Source organism: Macaca thibetana, chromosome 2 (genome assembly GCF_024542745.1).
Source record: "Macaca thibetana thibetana isolate TM-01 chromosome 2, ASM2454274v1, whole genome shotgun sequence".
In the NCBI taxonomy this organism is placed as follows: Eukaryota; Metazoa; Chordata; class Mammalia; order Primates; family Cercopithecidae; genus Macaca; species Macaca thibetana.
The window spans coordinates 153,399,558-153,425,447 of NC_065579.1; the positions used below are offsets into that span (position 1 = coordinate 153,399,558).

General features: G+C 34.8%; 1 protein-coding gene across 4 annotated transcripts in view; it reads right to left on the reverse strand.

Moving 5' to 3' along the window:
* STXBP5L (syntaxin binding protein 5L) overlaps window positions 1-25,890 on the reverse strand; it is a 512,379-nt gene that overhangs the window by 281,340 nt on the left and 205,149 nt on the right. For 3 of the 4 annotated variants that reach the window (XM_050781882.1, XM_050781881.1, XM_050781884.1), the window contains one exon: window positions 254-337. In XM_050781882.1, coding sequence (XP_050637839.1) covers window positions 254-337 — 84 coding nt within the window. Of the gene's footprint in view, window positions 1-253; window positions 338-4,824; window positions 4,922-25,890 lie in introns of all 4 variants that reach the window. The other variant, XM_050781883.1, reaches the window with a different exon arrangement.

Consider the following 25,890-nt stretch of genomic DNA (forward strand, 5'->3'; position numbering starts at 1 on the left):
GGACCTATTAACAAATGCAAAGTATATAAGATGCCACAAGAGGGCCCCAAAATAGGCAGTCGAGGCAGAATTTCCTCTTAAGAGAAAAACCAGAGATGGAACTTACACAAATACCAAAAGACAGTGTGAAGCATTGGGTCAGAATCAGGCAACTTCCCAAGGCTAAACATATTGGTAAAGTACAAAGCTTAAAAGCAGTAAACAGGCATAACATCACAATACTGTTTCAAACATTTCGGTGGAAATCACTTACCTCATCATAATAAACTCTCAGTTCTGCTTTTTTAGATTTCAAGTCCCAGAATACTACAGTACCATTTTCATAACCTATTAGCAGCTGGAAAACATTAGAACAATCATTTTCTTAATTCTAACATTAATTTTAACTTGCTTCAAATAAAGTTTAATGTTAATAAAGTAAAATCATACCACATAACACAACCTTATTTAGAATACCAATTTTTCTAGAACTTGAATATAGGTTTTCTACATTAAAAAAAAAAATGGCACACAGACTCTGCTTCAATATGAACACTTACCAATAACCTCCACCTAATTTCAAAGAGGAAGTGAGGAAGAATATAAATATATATGACATGATATAAAATAAGTATGAAAATTGGGAGAAAAGAAAAATGAGATAGAAAATGAAGATGAAATAAAACATGAAATGGGATAAGATTAAGTCCTATGCACTTGAGAAATGTGGCTTCAAATTTCTTCTATCAAATCCTATTTTCTCTTTGACTAAATTCAATATTTTAAACTGATGTTTTATGAACCCTCTGAAGATTATAAAGGTATTCTAGAGATTCACATCATTAAAAAGGTTAATATTTTTTTAAATCAATAAATAAGATGATTAATAAAATATTATTTCTTTAAAACCAAAGAATTTGAGAACACATCATGATTATAATATGATCATCTTTAAGACTCAGTCATTAAGCTAAACAGTGCTAGCCATACTGATAACTTTTGCTGTTAAACGATTCTCAATTATTATTTGTATCCTTCCTATTTTTTTGTTACCAATGACAGTAAATTTACCTATCATTGGTTAGGGAAAAAAAATAAGAGGAAAGATAAAAATAGCCAATGTTAAAATAATGATATATTTCTGACAGATTTGCCTTAAGATGATTTTCTTGAAATACATTAATAGTATTCCTTTGATGAAAATTCTTATACACTGCATAAAGATGTATTAATAACTTCAAAAAAACATTGGTAAGGAAAGAAAATATAGTGGTGGTGATACCTCAGCCTGCAGAGCATCCTGAGACCTTATCACTTATCTCGACATCTTACAATGAGACACAAAAAATAACAAAAATAAACCAGCTAGTAGTTTTCGCAGTAAAAACACAAATGTTTTCAAATATCAGTTCATTAAAGCAATATACATTTATTTTTGAAGCTATAACAAAAATGCTTGGTTATTAAATCACACACAAAAAATGTTAAAATCAATTTGACAAAAAAATGGAGTTTTTTACATGTTAACTTGAAGTAAATGGCATATATGACTTGCAAAGTGAAAATGTCAAAACTAAATATATACTTGAGTAATATTTCTTAAAATAAAATAGATGTGACTGTACTAAGATATGTTTTAACTTCAAATTGATTTTTTTTTACATACAAGAGAACATGATGAACAATGAAACCAATTTCTTTTCTTTCTTCTTCTCCTTCTCCTTCTCCTTCTCCTTCTCCTTCTCCTTCTCCTTCTCCTTCTCCTTCTCCTTCTTCTTCTTCTTCTTCTTCTTCTTCTTCTTCTTTTTTTTTTTTTTGTTTTTTTTGAGACAGAGGACAGAGTCTTACTCTGTTGCCCAGGCTGGAGTGCAGTGGCATGATCTTTGCTCACTGCAACCTCCACCTCCTGGGTTCAAGAGATTCTGTGCCTCAGCCTCCTGAATAGCTGAGATTACAGGCATCTGCCACCACACCTGGCTAATTTTTGTATTTTTAGTAGAGATGGGGGTTTCACCATGTTGGCCAGGCTGGTTTTGAAGTCCTGACCTCAGGTGATCTGCCCCTCTTGGCCACCCAAAGTGCTGGGAGTATAGGCATGAGCCACCGTGCCCAGCCAGTAAAACCAATTTTATTGAGTGTATGAGACTCTTGGCAAGGAGATATTGGCAAGGAGATTCATTAGCCTAAAAAGTTTGGAAAATATAACTTAAGCAATAAAATGAATAATATAATCTTTCTAAATTTGAGCCCCAAGATTTAATAAAATAATATCCTAAAACACTATTACATTTTCTTAAAGTAAATATCTGAAAGATAAAAGTTGCTTTGCTTATAAAACATTGCTAGCAATAGCCCCAGTAAATCACAAAATATAACAGACTGAACCTCAAAAACACCATAAATTGTTGAGATAAGTATACAAGATTATGATTTAGAAAACATGATATTAGAATCAGTTAGAGAATTAGAAAAGAGAAAAGGAACCCCCCTGACATCCAGGAGACATTAGACAAGGCCACTCTGTGACCATGAGGAACCAAGACAAAAATAAGAGCACTCTGCAATAATATTTGACCACACCAAAACAGGAACAATGCCCAAACCACAAATTATATATACATATTTTTTAAAGAGAAAATGTATATCACAATAGAAGTAAGTACCATAAAGGCAAAGAAGTAGGGTTACTTCTTCACCATGATATCATTAGAACCTACACTAGTGTCTGAAAAAAATAGGTATTTGGTGAATAACAAATTAATTGTTAAATACCAAAAAATCAAAATTGTAGATGTTATATTCTAACCACAGTAAAATAAAATTAGAAGTCATGACAAAAATATTTTGAAAACTAAAAAATATATCTGTAGATAATTAATTAGCAAAGAAGAAATCATAATGAAATGTATAAAACAGAACTGAACAAAAATGCCTCGTAAGACACAGATATATCTTAAGAGGAAGTTTTATGGTTTTGTAAATATGTATGTAGAGAAGAAAAACTGAAAATGTTTTAATTACATAAGCATTTGACTTTGAAAAGTAAAGAAAAAAGTAAATCTCAGAAAGTAGAAGAAAAAATAATGAACCACCTTATTCAAGAGCAAAGGATACCACCTTTTATTTATTCAAGTATACTTTTACATTATTAGGAAGTTTGAAAGTCTTCCACATACTGATTTTCTTGCTAATTTTATACCTAGTTATTTTAACTTTCTTACTGCTATTTTATGTAGGTTCTTCTCTTCATTACCTTTTCTAATAGGGTATCATTTCTATGACTAGATTTTAGTATACACCCTTCTAAATTCTTTTGTTTGTATTCATTTTAAGGTTGATTCTCTTTGTGGTTCCAGATATATTATCATATAATCTAAAATAGAGACTACCTTATTTTTTCCAATTTTTATGTCTCTAATTGTTTGTATTTGTCTAACTGCTTTGCTAAAAATCATCCTAGCGTATTAAAAATAGTGGAGAGGTTGAGCACCCTTGCCTTCTTCCTGACTTTAGTGGCTATGCCTCTAGTATTTCCCCATTAAATAAGATCCTGAATTCTGGGGAGGGAGGATGAGGGCATAGAAAGAGAGAGAGAGATTTAAAGAAGTATACATTGATTTATATGTTATAAATTTCTTTTATTAGGAATAGGTGTTTAATTTTAAGATAAATATTTTTGTTGAAATATATATAATGTACAGAGATTATAGATGTATATTTAATGAATTCTGATGAAGTAAACATACCCATGAAACTACAATCCACATTAAAAATACAATAGAAGGACAAGTAATACAAGAAAAAAAACGCAAGCCATTCAGAAGCCTATTTCATACTCTTACCTAGTTAATATTCCCACTCTCCTCTCTAAAAATAACCACTATCCTGACTTCTACCACTGTAGGCTACTGTTACCTGTTTTGAATTAGACAGGTAGAATTATGCAATACATATTGCTCTCTTTCTTGTTTCTATTTCTATTATATTTGTATTATTAATTAATTTAATTTCATTATTAAAATAGCATTTCATTGTTTGGCTATGGCACTACCACAAATTAATTTATTCCTTTTACAGTTGATGTAATAATACTACCATGAACAACCTTGTACATATCTTTTGGTAAATACCTATATGCATTTCTGTTAAATGTATATTGATCCATAGGATATTAGTATGTTTAACTTTGATACTGCCAAGCAGTTTTCCAAAGTGGTTATACCAACCACTGCATGTTTTCATTTTCACTAAATGTCTATGAGTTCCAATTCCTTCTCATCTAATGATCAATATTATGAATAGCTGTACAATGTTAAATTAAAGAGATACATCATAGCCATCTTTGTCTCATTTCTCATTTCAGGAGGAAAACTTATATTAATGCATCATTAAGGAAGATGTTTTCATAGCTTTGGGAAAATTAACAAAGTTCATATTAATGAAATTCCTTTCTTTTCCTAGTGTACCAAGAGATTTTTATAATGAAGAGAAGGTAAATTTTATTAAATGCTTCTTATTATCTATTTTTATTACCATATATTTTTCTCCTTATTTCTGTGAATTGCATTGACTGACGCTGAAAAGTTAAACTGTACTCCTAGGGGGAGCTTAACTTGATTGTGATTTTTTTGTGCCTTCTCTTTCATTCTTGATCAGATTTGCCAGAGATACATCAATTTTGTTAGTATTTTCAAAGAATTGCTTTTGCTAATGTACTAATTTTTTTGTTTTCTATTCTTTTAATTTCTGCTCTCATGTTTTGAATTAGGGTTCTCTGAAAAACTAGAACCAATAGATGTTTTTCTATGTATAGAGAAACATATTTATTATGAGGAATTGGCTCACGTGATTATGAAGGCTGACAAGTTCCAAGATCTGCAGGGTGAGTTGGCAAGCAGGAGATCCAGGAGAGCTGATGGTGTTCCAGTCTGAGTCTGAAGACCTGAGAACCAGGAGAACCAATGGTATAGTTCCAGTCTGAAGGTCAGCAGGCTCAAGAACCAGGAAGAACCGATGTTTCTTTTTTTTTTTTTTTTTTTTTTTTTTGAGACAGAGTCTCACGCTGTTGCCCAGGCTGGAGTGCAGTGGCGTGATCTCGGCTCACTGCAAGCTCCGCCTCCCGGGTTCCCGCCATTCTCCTGCCTCAGCCTCCTGAGTAGCTGGGACTACAGGCGCCCGCCACCGCGCCCGGCTAATTTTTTGTATTTTTTTTTAGTAGAGACGGGGTTTCACTGTGGTCTCGATCTCCTGACCTTGTGATCCGCCCGCCTCGGCCTCCCAAAGTGCTGGGATTACAGGCTTGAGCCACCGCGCCCGGCCGAACCGATGTTTCAGTTAGAGTCCAAAGGCAGAAAAAAGCTGATGTTTCAGTTCAAAAGCAGTCAGGCAGGAAGAATTCTCTCTTACTTCAAAGAGGGTTAGCCTTTTTGTTCTATTCAGGCCTTCAGCTGATTGATGAGACCCACGCGCATTAGGAATGGCAATCTGCTTTACTCAGTCTACAGATTTAAATATTCATCTCAACCAAAACATCCTCACCTAAACCTTTAGAATGATGTTTGACCAAATATTTGGTCACCTGAAGGTCCAGTCAAGTTGACACATAAAATTAACCATTATAACTTATTGTTATCTTTCTACTACTTTCTTGGAGTTTAATTCACTATTTATCTGACTTACTGGGTTGGATACTAAGATCATTGATTTTCAACTTATCTTCACTTTTTAATAAATGCAATATAAACTATAAATTTTACTGGAGGCACAGCTTTAGCTACACTCCACAAGATTTTGATATGTCATATTGTTATTCAATTTTGTTTAAAATATATTCTAATTTTTATACTGACTTATGACATAGAAGCTATTCAGAAGTGTAGTACTTAATGACTAAACAATTGGGGGATTTTTCGTTTATCTTTTTCTTATTGATAATCTTGCTAGATTCTCTTGTGGTTAGAGAACGTATTGTTTATTATTTTAATCCTCTGAAATGTATTAGCATGTTTTTTGGTTCAGCAAGTATACAACTTTGGTAAATACTCTATGAGCGCTTGAAAATAATGTGTGGTCTGCCAGTACTATATACATAATGTATTGTATGTGTCAACTTGGTTAAGTTGTTAATCGTGTGGTTTTAGTTTTCTTTATCCTAATTATTTCTTTGCTTGTTTTCTCAGTGACTGGAAGAGGTTTGTTAAAATCTCCAACTGCAATTGTAGATTTGAGTATTTTTCATTTTAGTTCTGTCCAATTTTTAAAATATTTTTTAGTTCTATCAAATAATACATACACACACATCATGATTCCATGCAAAATGAAAACACAATTCAGATAAGCACATGTTTTAGTTAACATGGTACCATGCAAAGTAAGCACTACCTGTATACTATATATCTATGTCATCATTAGATATATACACATTTAGGATTATTACATCTTCAGCTGAATTAGCCAATTTCTATTATAAAATATCATCCTTAAAAAAGTTTTTGCCTTAAAGTCTATATTCTCTGATATTAGTATAGTTACACAAGTTTTCTTTGGTTATGGTTTACATATTATATCCTTTTGCAGTTTTGCATTAAACTTTTCTACATCTGTAAGTTTAAAGTGTATCTCTTGTAACTGCATATTGTTGTTTTAGCAGCTTGCAAATTATTGTCTGGTAATTAGCCTATTTAGTCAGTTTACATTTAATATAATTGCTGACATATTTTAGAACAAAGCTACCTACTTATCTTGTAAATACAAATCCCATTTGTTTAATGTGTCCTCCCTTTTTTTGGGAATGGGGTTGGTTAGTAATTTTTTTCTTATCCTAATTTTCCACTCTATTAACTTATCCATTATACATACATTTATTATTCTTTTAGTATTACCCACCAGAATAAAAATTTTTCATGACTTATCAAATTATAATGTAAATTAGTACTTGTGCTACTTTCTGGAAATTATAAGGACTGTATTAGGGTTCTCCAGAGAAACAGAATCAATAGGATATATAGCTGCATAGATATATAAGAAGGAATTTATTATGCAAATTGGTTCATGTAATAATGCAGGATTAGAAGTTTCACAATATGTTCTCTATAAGCCGACGAAGTAGGAAAGTTGGGATTGTAATTTAGTCTGTGTTTGAAGGCCTGAGAACCAGAAAAGTGGGAGGGGCCTGTTGTAAGAAGAGTCTGAAGTCCTGAGAACATTGAGCTGATGTTCAAGAGCAGGAAAGGATAGATGTCCCAGTTCCAGTAGAGAGAGCAAATTCACCTTTTATCTTTCTTGTTCTATACTAACCTCAATAAACTGGATAATGTCTATTCACACTGATGAGGGCAGATATTCTTCACTCAGTCTACTAATTCAAATGGTCATTTATTCTGGAAACACGCTCACAGACACACTAAAAATAATGTTTTACCAACTCTCTGAGTATTCCTTAATCCAGTCAGCTTGATGTGTAAAATTAACCATCACAAAGACATTGCCAATTAAATTTAGTGAACATCATCCCAACTTGTATCATAATTCTCAATATATTACACTCCAAGAAGTCATTATTTTTATAAAACATTTCCTTGGCTTAACGCATGTTTGTGGTTCTTTATTCTTTTCTTCATTTCTGTTCTTATATAATAGATCATTTCCATTTTCTTAAACAAGTCTTTTAGGTTTTTCCTTAGTGAAGATTCGATGTTGATGAATTGTTGCAAATTTTGTTTGTTGAAAATAATTTGATGACATGTTTCAAATTATATTTTTGTAGAGTATAGAATTCTCCCAGTGGAAGGACTGATCTGATTATCAAAACTGGAAATATAATGGATGCTAAATGTTATTCAAAGACTTTTTCAGCATCAATAAAGATAATCATTTTTTCTTAGACCTATTAGCAATATAAATTATATTGATGGATTTTGTAATAGTATCTATCCTTGCATCCCTGGGGTAAAACACCACTTGTCATAATGAATTATTTTTTAATGTGCTGGTGGGTTTCTGTCTCCTAATATTTTATTCAAGGTTTTTCCATTAATATTTTATTTTATTGTAGTAAGAACACTGAACATGAGATCTACCCTATTAACAAATTTATAAATATATAGTACATTACTGATGACTGTAGATACAACGTTACACAGCAGATTTCTAAAGTTTATACATCAATCAAGCTTGCTTGACTGAAACTTTAAGTTCATTGATTAGTGTCTCTGCATTTCAACCTCTCCCAGTCCATCAGCCACCATTACACTCTTTGATTCTATATATATGACTATTTTAGATACCTGATATAAGTTGAATAGTGAAGAATTTATTTTTCTATGACTGGTCATTTCACTTCACATAATATCCTTCAGGTTCATCCATGTTGTCACATATTATAAAATTTCCTTATTTATTAAGGCTGAAAAGTATCCCATTGTAGAAATACTATGTGTATTATAGGTATATGAGGGAATACTCTCCATCCCTAATAAGGGCTGGGTAACCACATGTTATTTATTCATCTGCCAATGGCCATTTAGGCCATTTCCACATATTGGCTATTGCCAAAAGTATTATGATTTATTTCTCTTAGAGACCTTAATTTCAATTCTTTTGTATAAATATCCAGAAGTGGGATTGCTGTATTATACAGGTAGTTCTATTTTCAATTTCTTGAGGACCCTCCACAGTTTTCCATAGTAGCTGAACCATTTTGCAGTCCCACCATACAAGTGTTCCAGTATCATCACGTCCTTGTCAAAAGGTGTCATTTGGTCTAAAATATATATACATCCATCCTAATATCTATTCTTGGTTTTGATTTGCATTTCTCTAATGATTAGTAACATTAAGCACTTTTCCATATACCTGATCTTAGGCATTCTTTGTGTGTGTGGTTACCTTAGGACTTACATAAAAGCTAATGCTCTATTTTAAGCTGATAACACCTTAAGTTCAATACTATACCAAAACTCTATACTTAAACTTCTCTTCCCCTGACACATACTTTATAGTACAGACATTGGAGAAATGTCTATTTAAGACCTAAGCCCGTTTTAAAATCAGGTTACTAGATTTTTTTTTTTTTTTTTACTATTGAGTTGTATGAGTTTATTATGTATTTTGCAGATTAATCCTTTACAGATATATGGCTTGCAAAATTTTTCTCCTATTCTTTACATTGTGTTTTCACACTGTTGATTGTTTCTTTTGCTATGCAGAAGCTTTTTAGTTTGACATTGTCCTACATGTTTATTTTTGTTTTCATTGTAGTTACTTTCAGTGTCATGTTTATAGAGCCATGACATTGTCAAAACCAGTGTCATGAAGCTTTTCTTCTATGTTTTTTCTACATATTTCAGAGTTTAAGGTCTTATGTTTATTTCAGAGTTTAAGGTCTTATGTTTAAGTCTTTAATCCATTTTGAATTGATGTTTTCAGTATGATGTAGGAAAAAGGTCTAATTACATTCTTTTACATGTGGATATCCAGTTTTCTCAATACCATTTGTTTAAAATATTATCCTTCCTACACTGTGTATTCTTGGCACCCTTGTCAAAGATCAGTTGACCACATATGTGTGGATTATTTCGGGGCTCTCTATTCTGTTCCATTGGTCTATATGTCTGTTTTTATGCTATTGTCATACATATTAATTATTGTAGCCTTGTAATTTAGCTTAAAATCAGAAAGTGTTATTATTATGTGTTGAACCATCCTTGTACTTCAGAGATAAATCCCACTTGATCATGATGCATGATTATTTTAATGTGCTCTTGGATTCAGTTTGCCAGTATTTTGTTGAGGATTTTTGCATCTATTTCATCATGAATATTCACCTGTAGTTTTATTTTCTTGTGGTATATTTGACTAGTTTTGATGTCAGGGGAATACTGATGATAATGTTTTCCCTCTTCAGGTTTTTTTTTTTTTTTTTTTTTTTTAATTTGAGGATCGATGTTAATTCTTCAAATTTTTGGTAGAATTCACTAGGGAAGCCATCCTGAGCTTTTCTACATTAAAAGGTTTTTCATTACTGATTCAATCTCTATCTAGTTCTTAGACTTTCTATTTCTTCATGGTTTGTCTTGGCAGGTTTTATGTTTCCAAAAATTTACTCAATCCTTCTAGATTATACAGTTTGTTGGTATATAACTGTTCTTATTAGTCTCTTATTATCCTTATTTCTGTGGCATCAGTTGTAAATCTCTCCTTTCATTTCTAATTTTATTTATTTGAGTTTTAAATCTTTTTTACTTAGTGTAGCTGAGTTTGTCAATTTTGTTGATCTTTTCAAATAATAACTGTTTCATTGATTTTCTTTTTTATCTTTTTCATTTATTTCTGCTCTAATCTTTATTTCCTTATTTCTTCTACATTTGTGCTTAGTTTGCTCTTCCTTTTCTAGTTCCTCGAGGTAAAGTTGTATGTTTGCAGGTCTTTCTTATTTTTTAATGTAAGCATTTATTGCTAGAACTTCCCTTTTACTACTGCTTTTTCTGCATCCCATAATTTTTGTTAGAGTGTGTTTCCATTTTTGTTTGTCTCAAGACATTTTCTAATTTCTTTTTTGATTTTTATTGAGGCAATGATTGTTTAGGGATGTATTGCTTAATTTCTATGTATTTGTACATTTTGGAGTTTTCTTCCACTATTGATTTCTAGTTTTATTACATTGTGGTCAGAAAGGATACTTGGTATCATTTCAATCTTCTTAAATGTATTAAGGTGTGTTTCATGGCCTAACATGTTATCTATTCTGGAGAATATTACATTTGTGCTTGAGAAAAATGTATATCTTGCTCCTGTTGGGTGGAAAGTTCTGTATATATGTTAAGTCCATTTGGTCTATGGTGCTATTGAAGCCCTCTGATTCCTTTTAATATATCTGGATAATCTGTCTATTATTGAAAGCGGAGTACTGAAGCCTCTTACTGTGATTGTATTGCTCTCTATTTCTCCCTTCAGTTCTGACAATATTTGCCTTATATATTTAGGTGCTCTGACATCAGATATGTATATATTTATAATCATTATTTTCTTCTTGGTGGATAGACCTTTTCATTGTCCTTCTTCGTCTCTTGATATTTTTTGACTTAAAGTCTATGGAGTCTCCTATAATAATAGCCATCCCTCCTCATTTTTGTTTACTATTTGCATAAATTATCATTTGCATGAAACATCTTTTTCAGTCTTTATATATCCTTAAATGGAAAGGGAGTTTACTGTAGACAGCATATGGTTGGGTCTTGTTTTTTATTTTTTATTTTTCTAAATCAATTCAGATACTTTGTGTCTTTTGATTGGGGAGATCAATTCATTAACATTTAAAATAATTATCGACAGGGAATGATTTGCCATTTCATTAGTTGTTTTCTGTTTGCCTTATAATTCTTTTGTCTGTCTTTTCCTCTCTTGCTGTCTTCCTTTATGTTTGTTTATTGATATGCTTTGATTTCTTTTTATTTTGTGTAACTTCTTAGGCATTCATTGTGTGTATGGTTACTTTAGGACTTACATAAAATCTAATGCTCTATTTTAAGCTGATAACACCTTAAGTTCAATAGTATACCAAAACTCTACACTTAAACTTATCTTCCCCTGACACATACTTTATAGTATTGTTGTCACAATTTTCATCTACTTATATTGTGTATCTTCTAACATAATTTTCAGTTATAGCTATTTTTAATAGTTGTGTCCTTTGAATTACTTTACTACAATTACTTTTGCACCATCCTAATAGAATTAAGTGATGTACCCATCATCATTATGCTACAGTATTCTGAATTTGTTTGTATATTTACCCTTATCAATAAGTTTTACACTTTTTTTTTTTTTTTTGAGACAGAGTTTCACTCTTGTTGCCCAAGCTGGTGTGCAACGGCACGATCTCAGTTCACTGCAACCTCTGCCTCCCAGGTTGAAGCAATTCTCCTGCCTCAGCCTCCCAAGTAGCCGGGATTACAGGCATGGGCCACCATGCCCAGCTAATTTTGTATTTTTAGTAGAGATGGGGTTTCTCCATGTTGGTCAGGCTAGTCTTGAACTCCCAACCTCAAGTGATCTGCCCGGCTTGGCCTCCCAAAGTGCTGGGATTACAGACCTGAGCTACCATGCCTGGCCTAAGTTTCACACTTCCTTCTGCTATTGCATTGCTGTTTAACATCCTTTTCTTTCAATTTCGGTATTTTTTCAGTCTTTAAAAAATTTATTTCTTTTATATTGACAGATAACATTGTATGTTTTTATCACATATAACACAGTATTTTGAAATATATATACATTGTGGAATGGTTAAACTTGTTATAGTTAACAAAAACATTACCTCACATAGTTATCATTTTGTGATAAGATCACATAACATCTACTCTCTACGTTTTTCAACAGTATAATATATAATTAACTATAATCACCTTGTAATACATTAGATCTCTTAAAATTTATTCCTGCTACATAACTATAATTATGTTATCCTTTGACCAACATGCCCTCATCCATTCCTCCTCATTAACCACCTCAGCTGCCGGTAAGTACCTTTCCTCTCTCTACTTCATTGTAATCGATTTTTAAAAATTCCACATACGAGTGAGATGATATGGAATTTGTCTTTCTGCTTCTGGCTTATTTCCCTTAACGTAGTGTCCTCCAGGTTCATCCATGTTGTCTCAAATGAGAAGATTTTATTATTTTATATGGCTGAATAGTATTCCATTGTGAATATATATCATATTTTCTTTATCTATTTATCCAATGATGGATAATTACGTTGATTCCATATCTTGGCCATTGTGAATAATGTTGTGATGAACATGGGAATGCAGATATCTCTTGGATATATTGACCGCAATTCATTTAGTTATATACTCAGTAGTGGTATTGCTGGATCATATGGTAGTTCTATTTTTAATTTGAGCAATCTCCATACTATTTTCTAAAATGGTTGTACTAATTTTCATTACCTTCTCTCCATATCTTCACCAGTACTTATTATCTTTTGTCTTTTTGATAATGGCAGTTCTAAATGGGGTGAGGTGATAGCTCACTGTGGTTTTGATTTGCATTCCCCTGATGATGAGTGATGTTGAGCATTTCACCATATACTCATTGGCTATTTATAATATGTCTTCTTTTGAAAAATGTCTATTTAAATATTTTGTCCATTTTTCAATTGGGTTGTTTGGTTTTCTATGGTGAGTTGTTTGAGTCCCTTATATTTTTGAATGTATGGTTGACAAGTATTTCCTCTCATTCTGTAGGTGGTCTTTTTTTCCAAGTCTTTTATTGTCACTTTCAGCATAAGTGATGGTTTGTTTAAAATACTTTGTAGTCTGCTTGTAGTAATAACTGTTCTGCTACTAAGTACGGTTTCCTTTGCATTGTCCTCCCTCTTCAGGTTTCATAAATTTGAGAATTAATCCTGACTGGCTGCAATAGAATATGTACCATTTTCTTTTGAGCCTAATTGATGGTGATGAGGTTAATGTTCTCATTGCCTTTGAATTACCATTTTGATTCAGAACTCGGAATAAAAATAGAATTTATATCCTCCAGGTAAGTAAATATTTATTATATCTGTTCTTATAGTGTGATTGTTAAGAGCATTGACTCTGCGATACAGTCTAGGTTTGCACACTAATTCTGATAATTACCAGCAGCATGATCTTGGGTAAGTTAATTCATATTCTGCCATAATTGTTTCATGCGAAATAGTACCCCTCTCATAGGGATTTTTAAAATTTGACATGTGTCATTGTTTTTCTTTTTAGTTGACATATAAAAATTGTACATGTTTATGAGAGAGTTTTTTTACATTTAAACAATGTGTAATGACCAAATCACAATAATTAGCATATTCATCACCTTGAATATTCATCATTTATTTGTGTTATGAACATTCAAAATCTTCTCTTTGAGCTTTTATAAATATACACTAAATAATTTTTAATCATATTCAACCTATAGTGCTACAGAATGCTAAAACTCATTCCTTCCATATAGCTGTAATTTTGTATCCATTAACCAACTTCTCCCTTTCTTCCCCTTGCCTTCTACTGTTCCTAATTTCTAATAACCACAATGCTACTTTAATTCTACAAGCTCAATTTTTGTTTAGCCCTCCAGTATGAGTAAGAACACATTTATTTTTCTATAACTAACATTTCTCTTGTAGATTGTCTTTTCACTCTGTTGTTTCTTTTGCTATGCAAACATTTTTGTGTTTGATATAATCCCATTTGTCTACTTTAATTTTGTTGCCTGTGCTCTTGAGCTCTTATTCAAGAAACTCCTTGCCAATACCCATGTCATGAAGCATTTCCCCTGTGTTTTCTTCAAGTAGGTTCATAGAAGTTTGAGGAATTACACTTAATTATTTAATCTATTTCAATTTTTTAATACAGTGAGAAATGAGTGTCTCATGTCATTCTTCCACATGTGCATATACAGTTTTCCCAATATTATTTATTAAGGAGACTTTCCTTTCTTTATTGCATGTTTTTGGCACATTCAAAAATCAATTGGCTGTAAATGTGTGGATTTTTATGTTGGGCTCTCTAACATGTTCCATCAGCCTATGTGTCTGTTTTTATGCCAGCACCATGCTCTTTTGGTTACTATAGCATTGTGGTGTACTTTGAAGTCAGGTAATGTGATGCCTCCAGCTTTGTTCTTTTTGGTCAAGACTGCTTTGGTTACTTAGAGTCTCTTATGGTTCTATACAAACTTTGTGATGTTTTTTCTATTTCTGTGAAGAATGGTATTGGTATTTTGATAGAAAGTGTATTGAATCTATAGATCACATTGAGTGGTAAATATACTATATTAATCCTCCTAATCCATGAATATGGAATAGCTTCCATTTATGTGTCTTCTTCAACCTCTCTTATCAATGTTTTATAATTTCCAGTGTAGACACCTTTCAGCTCCTTAGTTAAATTTATGTCCAGTTTTTTTAATGGATATGGTAAATAGAATTGTTTATTTCTTTCACAGATAATTTACTATTAGCATATACATATACTACTAACTTTTGAATGTTGGTTTTATAACCTGCAACCTAACTCATTTATAAATTCTAAAAGTCTTTTAGTGGAGTATTTAGGGATTTCTATGTATAAAATCATGTCATCAGCAAAAAGGGACAATTTAACTTCCTCCTATCAAATTCGGATGCCTTATATTTCTTTCACTTGCCTAGTTGCTCTGGTTAGGACTTCCAGTACTATGTTGTATAGGACTGGCAAGAGTGGACATCCTTACCTTGTTCCGGATGTCAGAAAAAAGTTTTTAACTTTTTTCCGTTCAGTATGATGTTAGTTGTAGGTCTGTCAATTGTGGCCCTTATTGTGTTGAGGTACAATCCTTCTATCTAGTTTACTGAAAATTTTAATCATAAAGGAATGATGATTTTTGTCATATGCCTTTTTTCCGTGTATTAAAATGACCATATGGTTTCTGTCCTTCATTCTGTTAATATGACGTATTATGTTTATTGATTTGAATATGTTGAACCATCTTTGTATTCCTGCAATAAATCTCACTTGGTCATAATGAATGATATTTTTAATGTGCTGTTGAATTCGGTTGAGTATTTTGTTAAACATTTTGCATCTATGTTCATCAGGAATATTTGCCTGTAGTTTTCTTTTTTATTGTGTCCTTACCTCGTTTTGGTATGCAGGTATTTATCTATTTCTTCTAGGCTTTCCAATCTGTTAGCATAAAATTGTTCATAACAGTTTGCCAATCCTTTGCATTTCTGTGGTATCAGATGTAACTTTTTTCATCTCTGATTTTATTTATTTGGTCTTCATTCTTTTATCTTAGTCTAGCTAAAAGTTTGCCAATTTTGTTTATATTTTCAAAAAACCAACACTTTTTTATTCTTTTCAACTTTTATTTTAGGTTTAAAGGGTATGTGTGCAGGTTTGGTACATATATGGGGAAATTGCACGTTATAGGTGTTTGGTGTACAAATAGTTTTGTCACCCAGGTAATTAGCATAATACTTGATAGGTAGTTTTCCAATCCTCACCCTCCTCCCACCTTCCACCCTAAAACAGGTACCAGTGTCTACTGTTCCCTTCTTTGTGTCTGTGTGTACACAATGTTTAGCTCCCACTTATAAGGAGCACATGGAGTATTTGGTTTTCTGTTCCTGTGGTAATTCGGTTAGGATAATGGCCTCCAGCTCCCTCCATGTGCTGCAAAGGCCATGACTTCATTTTTTAAAATAGCTGTGCAGTATTCCATGGTGTATATGTAGCACATTTTCTTCATCCAGTCCACCACTGATGGGCAGTTAGGCTGATTCCGTGTCTTTGCTATTGTGAATAGTACTGCAATGAACATACACATGCATGTGTCTTTATGGTAGAACAATTTATATTTCTTTGGCTATATACCCAGCAATGAGACTGCTGGATCAAATGGTAGCTCTGCTTTCAGTTCTTTGGAAAACCTCTAGATTGCCTTCCACAATGGCTTAACTAATTTACATTCCCACCAGCAGTGTACCAGTGTTCCCTATTCTCTCCAACCTTGCTGGCATCTGTTGTTTTTAAAAAATTGTAGTAATAGCCATTCTTACTGGTGTGAGATGGTATCTTATTGTGGCTTTGATTTGGATCTCCCTAATGATTAGTGATATTAAGCACTGCAACTAAGGTTTATCGGGTCTCAAGGCTGCTGCAGTAGGCAAGAAGTGATGTGGGTTGGGTCCTGAGTCTGCTTTGCTGGGGTCCATGGGTTCCTAATTGATACCAGGGCAGGTCTAGAGGCTCTGCCTGTGCATACCAGTCCAGTGTCAGGAGCTGTGGTGGGGAGGGATCTGCCAGATGTTGAGTTTTACTGTGGTGGGCACTATACTGGGTTCTACAGCAAAACTCTATGCTTATACTTCCTTTCCTTCACCAAGTGAATGATTTCTTTCTGTGTGCTGTGCTGCCTGGTGTTGGAAAAAGAGAGGCAGGAGTTATCCTTCGGCTGCTGAACTTATACCCAAAGTCTACTGCTACTAAGATGAGCATGGCACCAGGCCATGCCTAAGGCCCACAGCAGGTATAACCTGCCTGCCACTGAGGTTTATTCAGGGCCTAAGGGCACTGTAGTTGGCCAGTGGTGATGCAGGCCAGAATCCAAGTTCATTCCACCATAGCCATGGGTTTCTGTCTGGCACTTGGACATGCTAAGGCCTTCAGTAGCTATAGCCTGCCTGCCACTGAGGATTACTGGGAGCTTGAGGCCACTGTAGTTAACCAGTGGTAATGCAGACTGGAACTTTAGCCCATTGGATACTGTTGTGGATTTTCATGACACCAGGGTGGTCTAGAGCAGGGCTCCCCAAACCCTGGCCACAGTACCAGTCTGTGGCCTGTTAGGAACCAAACCACACAGCAGGAGGTGAATAGCAGGTAAGCAAATGAAGAGTCATCTGTATTTACAGCTGATCTCTGTCACTCGCATTACCACCAGAGCTCCACCTCCTGTCAGATCAGCTGCAGTATTAGATTCTCATAGGAGTGTGAACCCTATTGTAAAGCACACATGCAAGGGATCTAAGTTGCATGCTCCTTATGAGAATCTAATTCCCGATGATCTGTCACTAATCTAATTCCTGATGAGCCATCAACCCCAGATGGGACCATATAGTTGCAGGAAAACAAGCTTAGCACTCCCACTGATTCTACATTACGGTGAGTTGTATAGGGTGACTCTCACTGAAGAGTCTTACTTCACCATTGCTATGGTTTGAATGTCTCCTCAAGAACTCATACTGAGAGGTGGGCAGATCACGAGGTCAGGAGATCAAGATCATCCTGCCTAACATGGTGAAACTCCATCTCTACTAAAAATACAAAAAAATTAGCTGGGTGTGTTGGCGGGTGCCTATAGTTCCAGCTTCTTTTTCATAAAATCAGGGTCTCACCATGTGTCAATAATCCCTTGCTGTTCTCTGGATAATGTGGGAGTTCTCATGAGATCTGATGGTTTTAAAGTGTGGCACTTCCCCTTTGCTCGCTCTCTCACCTGTTGCCATGTAAGACATGCCTTGCTTCCTCTTTGCCTTGTGCCGTGATTGTAAGTTTCCTAAGGCCTCCCACCAGCATGTTGTCCAGGCTGGTCTCAAACTCTTGGACTCAAGCAATCCTCTCACATCAGCCTCTCAAAATGCAGGGCATACAGGCACAGGCGACCATGCCTACCTCTCATATTTGTTTAAATAAGCCTTCTGGTCCTTGATATGCTTCTTCTCATTATGGATCTTCTATAATACACATAGTGGCCCACTTTAATTTAACCCATAAGTCCCATAAGCCTTCTTCCCTGTTCTTCATTCTTTTTTCCTTTTGCTGACTGAATTATTTCTAGTTACCTGTCTTTGGGTTCACTGATCCTTTCTTCTACTTTATGTAGTCTGCTGTTGACCCCTCTAGTGATTTTTTTTTCAGTTCTATTATTGTGTTCTTCAGCTCCATGTCTTCTGTTTAGTATTTTTAAATATTTTCTCTTTGCTGAAAATTCTAGTTTTGTTCATGAATTGCATTCTTGATCTCAGAGAGTCTCTTTATGAGAGTTATTTTAATTCTATATCAGGTAAGTCATATAAACCTATTTCATTATGGTTGGTTTCCATTATCTTATTCTTTGTTTAAACATTTTTTGCCTGATTCTTCATTTTCCTTGACTCTCTATGTTGCTTTCTGCACATTAGACAAAGCAGGCATCTCTCTGTCTTCCTGAAATGTCCTCATAGAGAAGTTCTCCACCAATTGGCCTAGACACAGATTCTGAGGACTTCTATCTACTCTTTCCTTTCCCATGGAGATACAGGCATCTGTGGTCTTTATCTTCTCACTCTGTGCTGACCCCAATGGGGTAGCTATGGCATCTACCAGCTCAAGCCACCACCTTGGTTCTCCCCAGGCAGCTAGATGTTCCAGACCCATCAGAGCTTCAGGACTGTTAAGATTTATGCTAGTTTTTTTTGGCACCTCCAAAGAAGTTGGGGCACTGGATGCACAGATCCACTTTTCAACCTAAGGGGTAAGCTGAGAGAGGGTATTTTTCATCTGTCCTCTGTGCTGAGCAGCAGGGCAGGGAGGGTCAAAAGTGCTTATCAGCGCAATTTGCTGCCTCCGTTCTTGTCTAGGCAGCTAGGCTGTTTCAGAGCTGTCAGCGCTCCAAGACTGGCAAGACAGAAGTCAATTCTCTGGGGAGCCCCTTTGGAAAAATTGAGGTACTGAACATATGAACAAAGTTCTTAACTCTCTTGGGTGAAGCTGCAACCCAGGAAATCTCTCCTTGATCATATGGCACTGCACCAGGAGCAAGGTTTCTGCTAAGAAGGTGTCCTGAATCTCCTCACTGGTGTTAATGATCTGTTTTCATGTTCTCCTGGGGTTCAGAAACTTTTCAATTACTTTGTCATTTCTCACAAAGGGAATTTATGTGTGAATTGTAGCTGAATCTGTGTGTTTGTGAGAATGAAATCCCTTCCTATTCTGCCACTTTGCTGATGTCACTACTTTTCCATTGATATTAATATACCCAATAAATCCAGTTTTCTTTTTATGCAACTTTTATTAGGTTTAGTTATCACTCTTATAATTGTTCTATGAAAACAATTTAAATTTTTTTATTTTTTGAAACTATACTCAGAACAGGGGTTGGTACACTTTTTCTGTACCAGGCCAAATAGTAAATATTTTAGGCTTTGCAGACTACACAATCTCCAATAAAGCTTTATTTAAAATAATAACAGGCAGGCCATATTTGTCCCACTGGCCATAGTTTGGCAATCCCTTTTTAAGAACAGTCTATATAGCATTGGTATTATCTAATATTTGAAAAATTAGTAAAATTCCATTATGAAGTCATCTGTGTCTTATACTTTTGGGTAGGAGTACTAACTTAGTAACTTTCTCATTTTCTTAAATTTCTGTCTCCATATCACTGTTAACAATTTCCCTTTGGAATTACCCATTTTACCTAGGCTTTTATATCTACTTGCTTAGCGCTGTGTAAAATAATTTAACTCAAAAGTTTAAAAATGTCCTTAGTTTTAGCATGATTTCCTCTTGTTTCGTATATTATTCTGTGTAACTTTGTTTTCTCCCTATTTTTCTTGATTAGGTTGAATGTTGGTTTGCATATTTTATGTTCTAATCAAAGAACTAGTATGTTGATTAATTTATAACATAGCTTAAAATCAGAACTGACTGAAGTTCTGCTCTTATCTCTTTATGTCTGTTATGCCTCCTTTTGCTTTGTTTTCTTGATCTTTTTTCTAGCTTTCCGTGTTTCATATTAGATTTATGTATTTTAATTTATAATTCTACTGATATATGATTTAAAGGCTACAAACTGTTTTTGATAATTATTTTCATTATATTCCATAGATTCTGATATATATATATATCACAATTTTTGATGTTTATATGTTCACCTATTTTGATTTGTACTTTCTACTTGATCTAATAGTTGTTTAATGAAGAGTTTTAACATTTTCAAGTGGAAGAAAATTTTTCTGAATTTCAAAGTATTGTGTCATTATTCATATGAAATGCATAATACAGTATACCGCTATTGACTCTACCCATACTGATGATTTTCTTTACCAGTGTCATTCAGGGTTAGCTCTTAGTAGAGATGTAATTGAGCAACAGTCTGTAACCAGCTAATGCCAACCAATCCTCTGACTTGTCTATGGAGCAGGCATAACTTCTTTCCTCCTCTGTCAATTGGTTTTAGGTGTTTCCTGCCAATCCCATGAGACTATATAAGTAGGTTGAGAGGGAGTCATTTTTGCAACAGATGGAATTCTGGCGTCCATGTACATCTAATTCACTAATAACTTTTGAAAGCTCAAGGCTAATATCCTAAATATACCATGTCTCCCACCCAATTTTATGACTCAGTGACTATAAGATGTAACTCATGAGGGACAGCACAGGTTACATAGTCATTCGGTGTTCCATGGTTCACTCTCTACAAGGGCCCAGGAGCATGTCAGGAGTTGCTTTGAAAATGGATAGTAACTGCTATGACTTCTCTAGAGGGCTTTCCAATAGAACATTTTATCCACCAGATGCGTTAAGCTCTATCAGATCTATAAAATCATGCATCCCAAGTGGTAGGGTAGCTTGCAAAGCATCTTTGACTTAGGGGACAAACACTACCAGCTTTTTCTCTAGGGTTTCACTCAAAACTGGCAGACTTTTGGGTGATATAAAAATTAGTTGGTTCAGTAATTTCAAATCAGTATTATTCAAATCCAAAAGCCCCATCAAGTGATGTGACACTTTCTTAGGAGAAGTAAAATATCTTACGCTTTAATTTAGAGGAGATGCTCTGTATGCCCCAGACACTAAGACTCTCAAAATCTTCATATCTGGTACAGGCCCCTGGATGTTTGTGCTATTTTCTTCCCACCCACTGAAACATGAATCTTATGAGTTATAAAGGTACTCGCCAGGTCTGCTCACCAGATCCAGTTAGCATTACATAGTCAAAAAGTGAAATGGTATACTTTCTAAAGAATGTCCAGACAATCAAGATTCCTGAGGATTATATTAAGACCGAGAGCAGGAAAAATAACATAGTCCTGGAGAAAGATTCTGAATTTATACTGCAGTCCTTTCTTTCATTTTCCTCTGTTGATGATTACAGGGTCCATCCCACATCCATGTGAAAAAAAGATTTCACTAAATATATAACTGCATATTAGATACCATAGGTTGTGTTGATCTACACCCATAAAAGTATCAACAGCTAGGCAGCTGTGATTGGGACTGTCACTTGGTTATATTTATAGTGATGCACTATTACCAACCTCAATCAATTTTGTTTTTTTGCAAAACCTACACAATGGAACTCAACAATAATGTATTGGTGACCACTACCATTACATCATTCAAGTCTAATTGTGCTAATCTCTGCAATTCCTTCAGAGATGCTGTATTGCTTCTGATTACAATATTGGCAGCGGAAGACAGTTTCAGGAGATTCCATTTTCCTTTCCTACTATGTGCCTCTACAGTGTAAGAAAACCAATATGTGTATTATTCCAGCTACTATCTGTCCAAATTATACATTTGGAGAAAATAACTGGGTATGTCTGCATACCCACTAGATCTACTGTGAGATTAGACTTGGGCTAAAACTCCATCTATCAACTAGTTATTTAATTCCATATGTCTTGCCTCTAACTGGAGGACCATAATTGCTTTTTTTTAAATTTCCCAGTATTAATGTCTGCTCTGACCCTATATCTAACAGTCCTGAAAACTAAACAGTCATTCCTGCAAATGATCACAGATGTTTCTATAATTACTATATGTGCTTATTATAGCATTTCAGGATTCTTTTTCAGGGACAACTAGCTCCTTTTTTAATCAATAGAATCTGAATCTGCAAACTGACTTATATTTGAAAACCTGATGAGATACTGTGATTTTCCATTTTGATGGTGATTGTAAAAAATTAAACTGCTCTTAATTTTTTTCTGATCACGCAAGGCAAACAACATCCCAGTCAACTTCCCACCTTATTTTGCTCCTAAGAAACGTCATGATATATTAGCCATTACCATAGACTCCTGCATTGCCACTCCAGCCTTGCTGCTTATTATGGTAATTAAGCCCATATTGCCAGATGGTTAAATTTTGCAACCTGGCCTCTACAATCCATGAATATTATGGAACCTGGCTCTCTTCCATCAACTCCTGCTGTCAACAAGGGCCTTAAAAAAGACAACTACTACCAAGCTTCTCAAATATGTTAATATTTGCCTTTCTAGGGCATTTCTTATTAGGTTAAGTGAAGACAGTCTCCTCAGAAGCCACCTAGGGAACACAGTCAAAAGGTGAGTTGCCAGAACAAACATAATACATTCATTTTAACATTATCATCTCCCTGATACCTTCTTTAATACTATACCAAAAGACTCTGACATCTCTATTTACTCTATGCCTTTTTTTTAGTCTAGGCTTCAAGGGACTATCCCAGCAAATTACTACTAGGACCATATCCAAGTGTCCCTGCGAAAGCACTAAATCCAAAATCATAAGTAAGTGCCCCCATAAAAATAAACTCTCCTCTATGCAGCCCCCAAGTTCAAGTCCTTAAAAACCACTCTAAACACATTTCATTGGTGAATGACCATATTAGTCATATCCTCAATTCCTTTGGTAGGTATTCTAATTCTTTCAAGTATAGTTTATTTATTCCTGGAGGAAGATTTATGCTTCTGTGTTAGGCTGTGCTGAGATCTGAGATCTGATTCTGGTTGTTTGCCTGGATGTAATGATATTGGAGGCGGTCTTGTGGGGAAAAACATCATCATACAAGGAAATTATTTTAGGTGAAGTCATTACACAGTCACCCAGGAAAGGGAAACTGCTCTCCTCCAAAAATGGTAAAAGAGGTACTTCTGCTGACCAGAAGGGTTTGAGGAAATTGGGGGTTGCTGGGGTTTGCAATATTCTCAGGCTTATCTACACAAATTTCTCCATCCCAGGTTAATGGTTGAATAGTGCCCTCAAAAATTCATGTGCACCCAGAACCTCAGAATGTGACTTTATTTGGAAATAGAATCTTCACAGATATAATTAGTTAAGGATTTCAAGAAGAAATCATTCTGGATTTAGGGTGGGCCCTAAATCCCATCCTAGGCCCACCCTAAATCCAATGACTGCTGCTGTTATAAAAAGAAGAGAAGACATAGAGAAGACCATGTGAAAATGGAAAATGAAGGCAGAGATTGGTGTTATACTGCCACAAGTCAAGGAACATCAGGAGCCACCTAAGCTGGAAAAGGCAAGGAAGAGTTCTCCCCTAGAGTCTTCAGAGGGAGTATGGCCTAACTGATACCTTAGTTTTAGACTTCTGCTTGTTAGAACTAGGAAAAAATAAGCTTATTTGTTTTAAGTCACCCACTTTGTGGTAATATGTTATTGCAGCCATAGGAAACTAATATACGACGGTCATACTCTTTCCTTATCAGGGCTCTGACTTTAACAAATGGGACCTATCAAAGTTATGTATTTGGTCTCCTTATAAGCAGCTCCTGGGCCTATTTTTAGCACAGTCTTCCCTAGAGCTACATAAGGTAAGAGTTCCTTTAAATCTACCTTAGAGGACTTCTGGGATTTGGTAAATCAGTAATTAAGTGTTCTGAGATGATGCAGGAAGAATAAAGGACTCCCAAAGACACCCACAGTCTCATCCTTGGAATCTGTCAATATGTTCCTTACATAACAACAACAACAAAAAAGACTTTATAAAAGTGAAGAACGTTTCCCAGTTGTGGTGAGAAAGAGACACAACTGTGGAAGAAGAGTCAGAGAGATACTATGTTGTTGGATCTGAAGATAGACAAAGGGGCTACAAGCCAAGGAATGTATGCAGCCTCTGAAAAAGGCAAGAAATCAGATTATCTTCTAGAATTACTAAAAAGGAATGAAACCCTGCTGATACTTTTATTTTTGTCCAGTGAGACCTGTGTTGAACTTCTGGCCTACAGAACTGAAAGATAATAAATTGTTTTGTTTTTAAGCTATTGAATTTATGATAATTTCTTTTGACAATGGGAAACTAATACAAGTGCCCTCAAAGGAAGTTATTTTATTTCATTATCATTATGTAATTATCATTACCCCATATCAATTAAACACCATGACTACTTGATCTCCCTTTGTCTTATCTTTCTAGCAGAGAAAGATTAGTCCCTACTCACAGAAGAACATTTTTAAAGTAACTGTGATGTCACTGCATGGAAGGGTTTAATTCACTTCACCTGGCACCTTCAACAGGTTTGCTGATTTTAGACAGGAGACAACCTAACTTCAAAAGTCCAATACTGAGGGTTTACAAACTAGAACAGGAGTCAGCAAACTTTTTATGTAAAGGCCAGATAGTGAACATTTTAGGCTTTGCAGGCCCAACTGCTCAGCTTTACTCTTATAGCAAGAAAGCAGCCACAGACATATGTTAATGAATGAGCATGGCTGTGTTCAATAAAACATTTTGAGAAAACAGGCAGCATGCCAGATTTGGTTCGTGGCTATAGTTTCCAGTCCCTTATCTAGAATAATTGTAGTAACTGTTATCTTAACAAGGATTGTGTACAAAAAAGCCGGAGGCAGGGTTTAGTTCTAGTATTAAGGGAGGAGTGCAATCTCAGGGTTGTAATAATAAAAGAAAGATGATTCATTATCACACTAATCACTATTTCATGGGGAGAAGTGGAAGAGACATCACCGGTCATTTAACAGGTGTGCTAGCATGGTCTTGCAAGAAATCTCCAAAAGTTTATGTGAGAAAACTATGACTCAAATTAGCCAAATAATAAGGAGGAAGACAGGAAGAATTTATTACTTGTCTCCTGTCTAACATTGGTCAAGATTCTCTCCATGGAGATTAACACTCCCTCTCTTCAGAATTGTGTCATTTGACCCCTTTGGCATGTGTTAGGGAAGCCAGATTGAATGCCTTATGTTGTAGCACGTCTTCTGAATCCAGAATTAATGAAAGTAGCCAGAGACCTTGGAATAGCTCGTTAACTTCAGGAAGCAATACTACATGAAGTCAATTAATTCTGCCAAACCTGAAGTGAAGCAAGCAGCCCTTATTTGGGAGACAAGAGAAGCTGAGAGAATTCAAGCAGATTCACTCAATACTGTATCAAATCAATACAGGCATCTCTCAGCTCAAGAGTACCCTTTTGTATTTGATAGACCAATGCACAGTTTCTTTATAAATGATATACTGGGGGAAAGATGGCCTATTTTCTGATTCTATGATATTATCTTGATTTTTTGTTTGTTTGTTTTTAGATGGAGTCTTGTCCTGTTGCTCTGGCTGGAATGCAGTGGAATGCGGCTCGCTACAACCTCTGCCTCCTGGGTTCAAGCAAACTCCTGC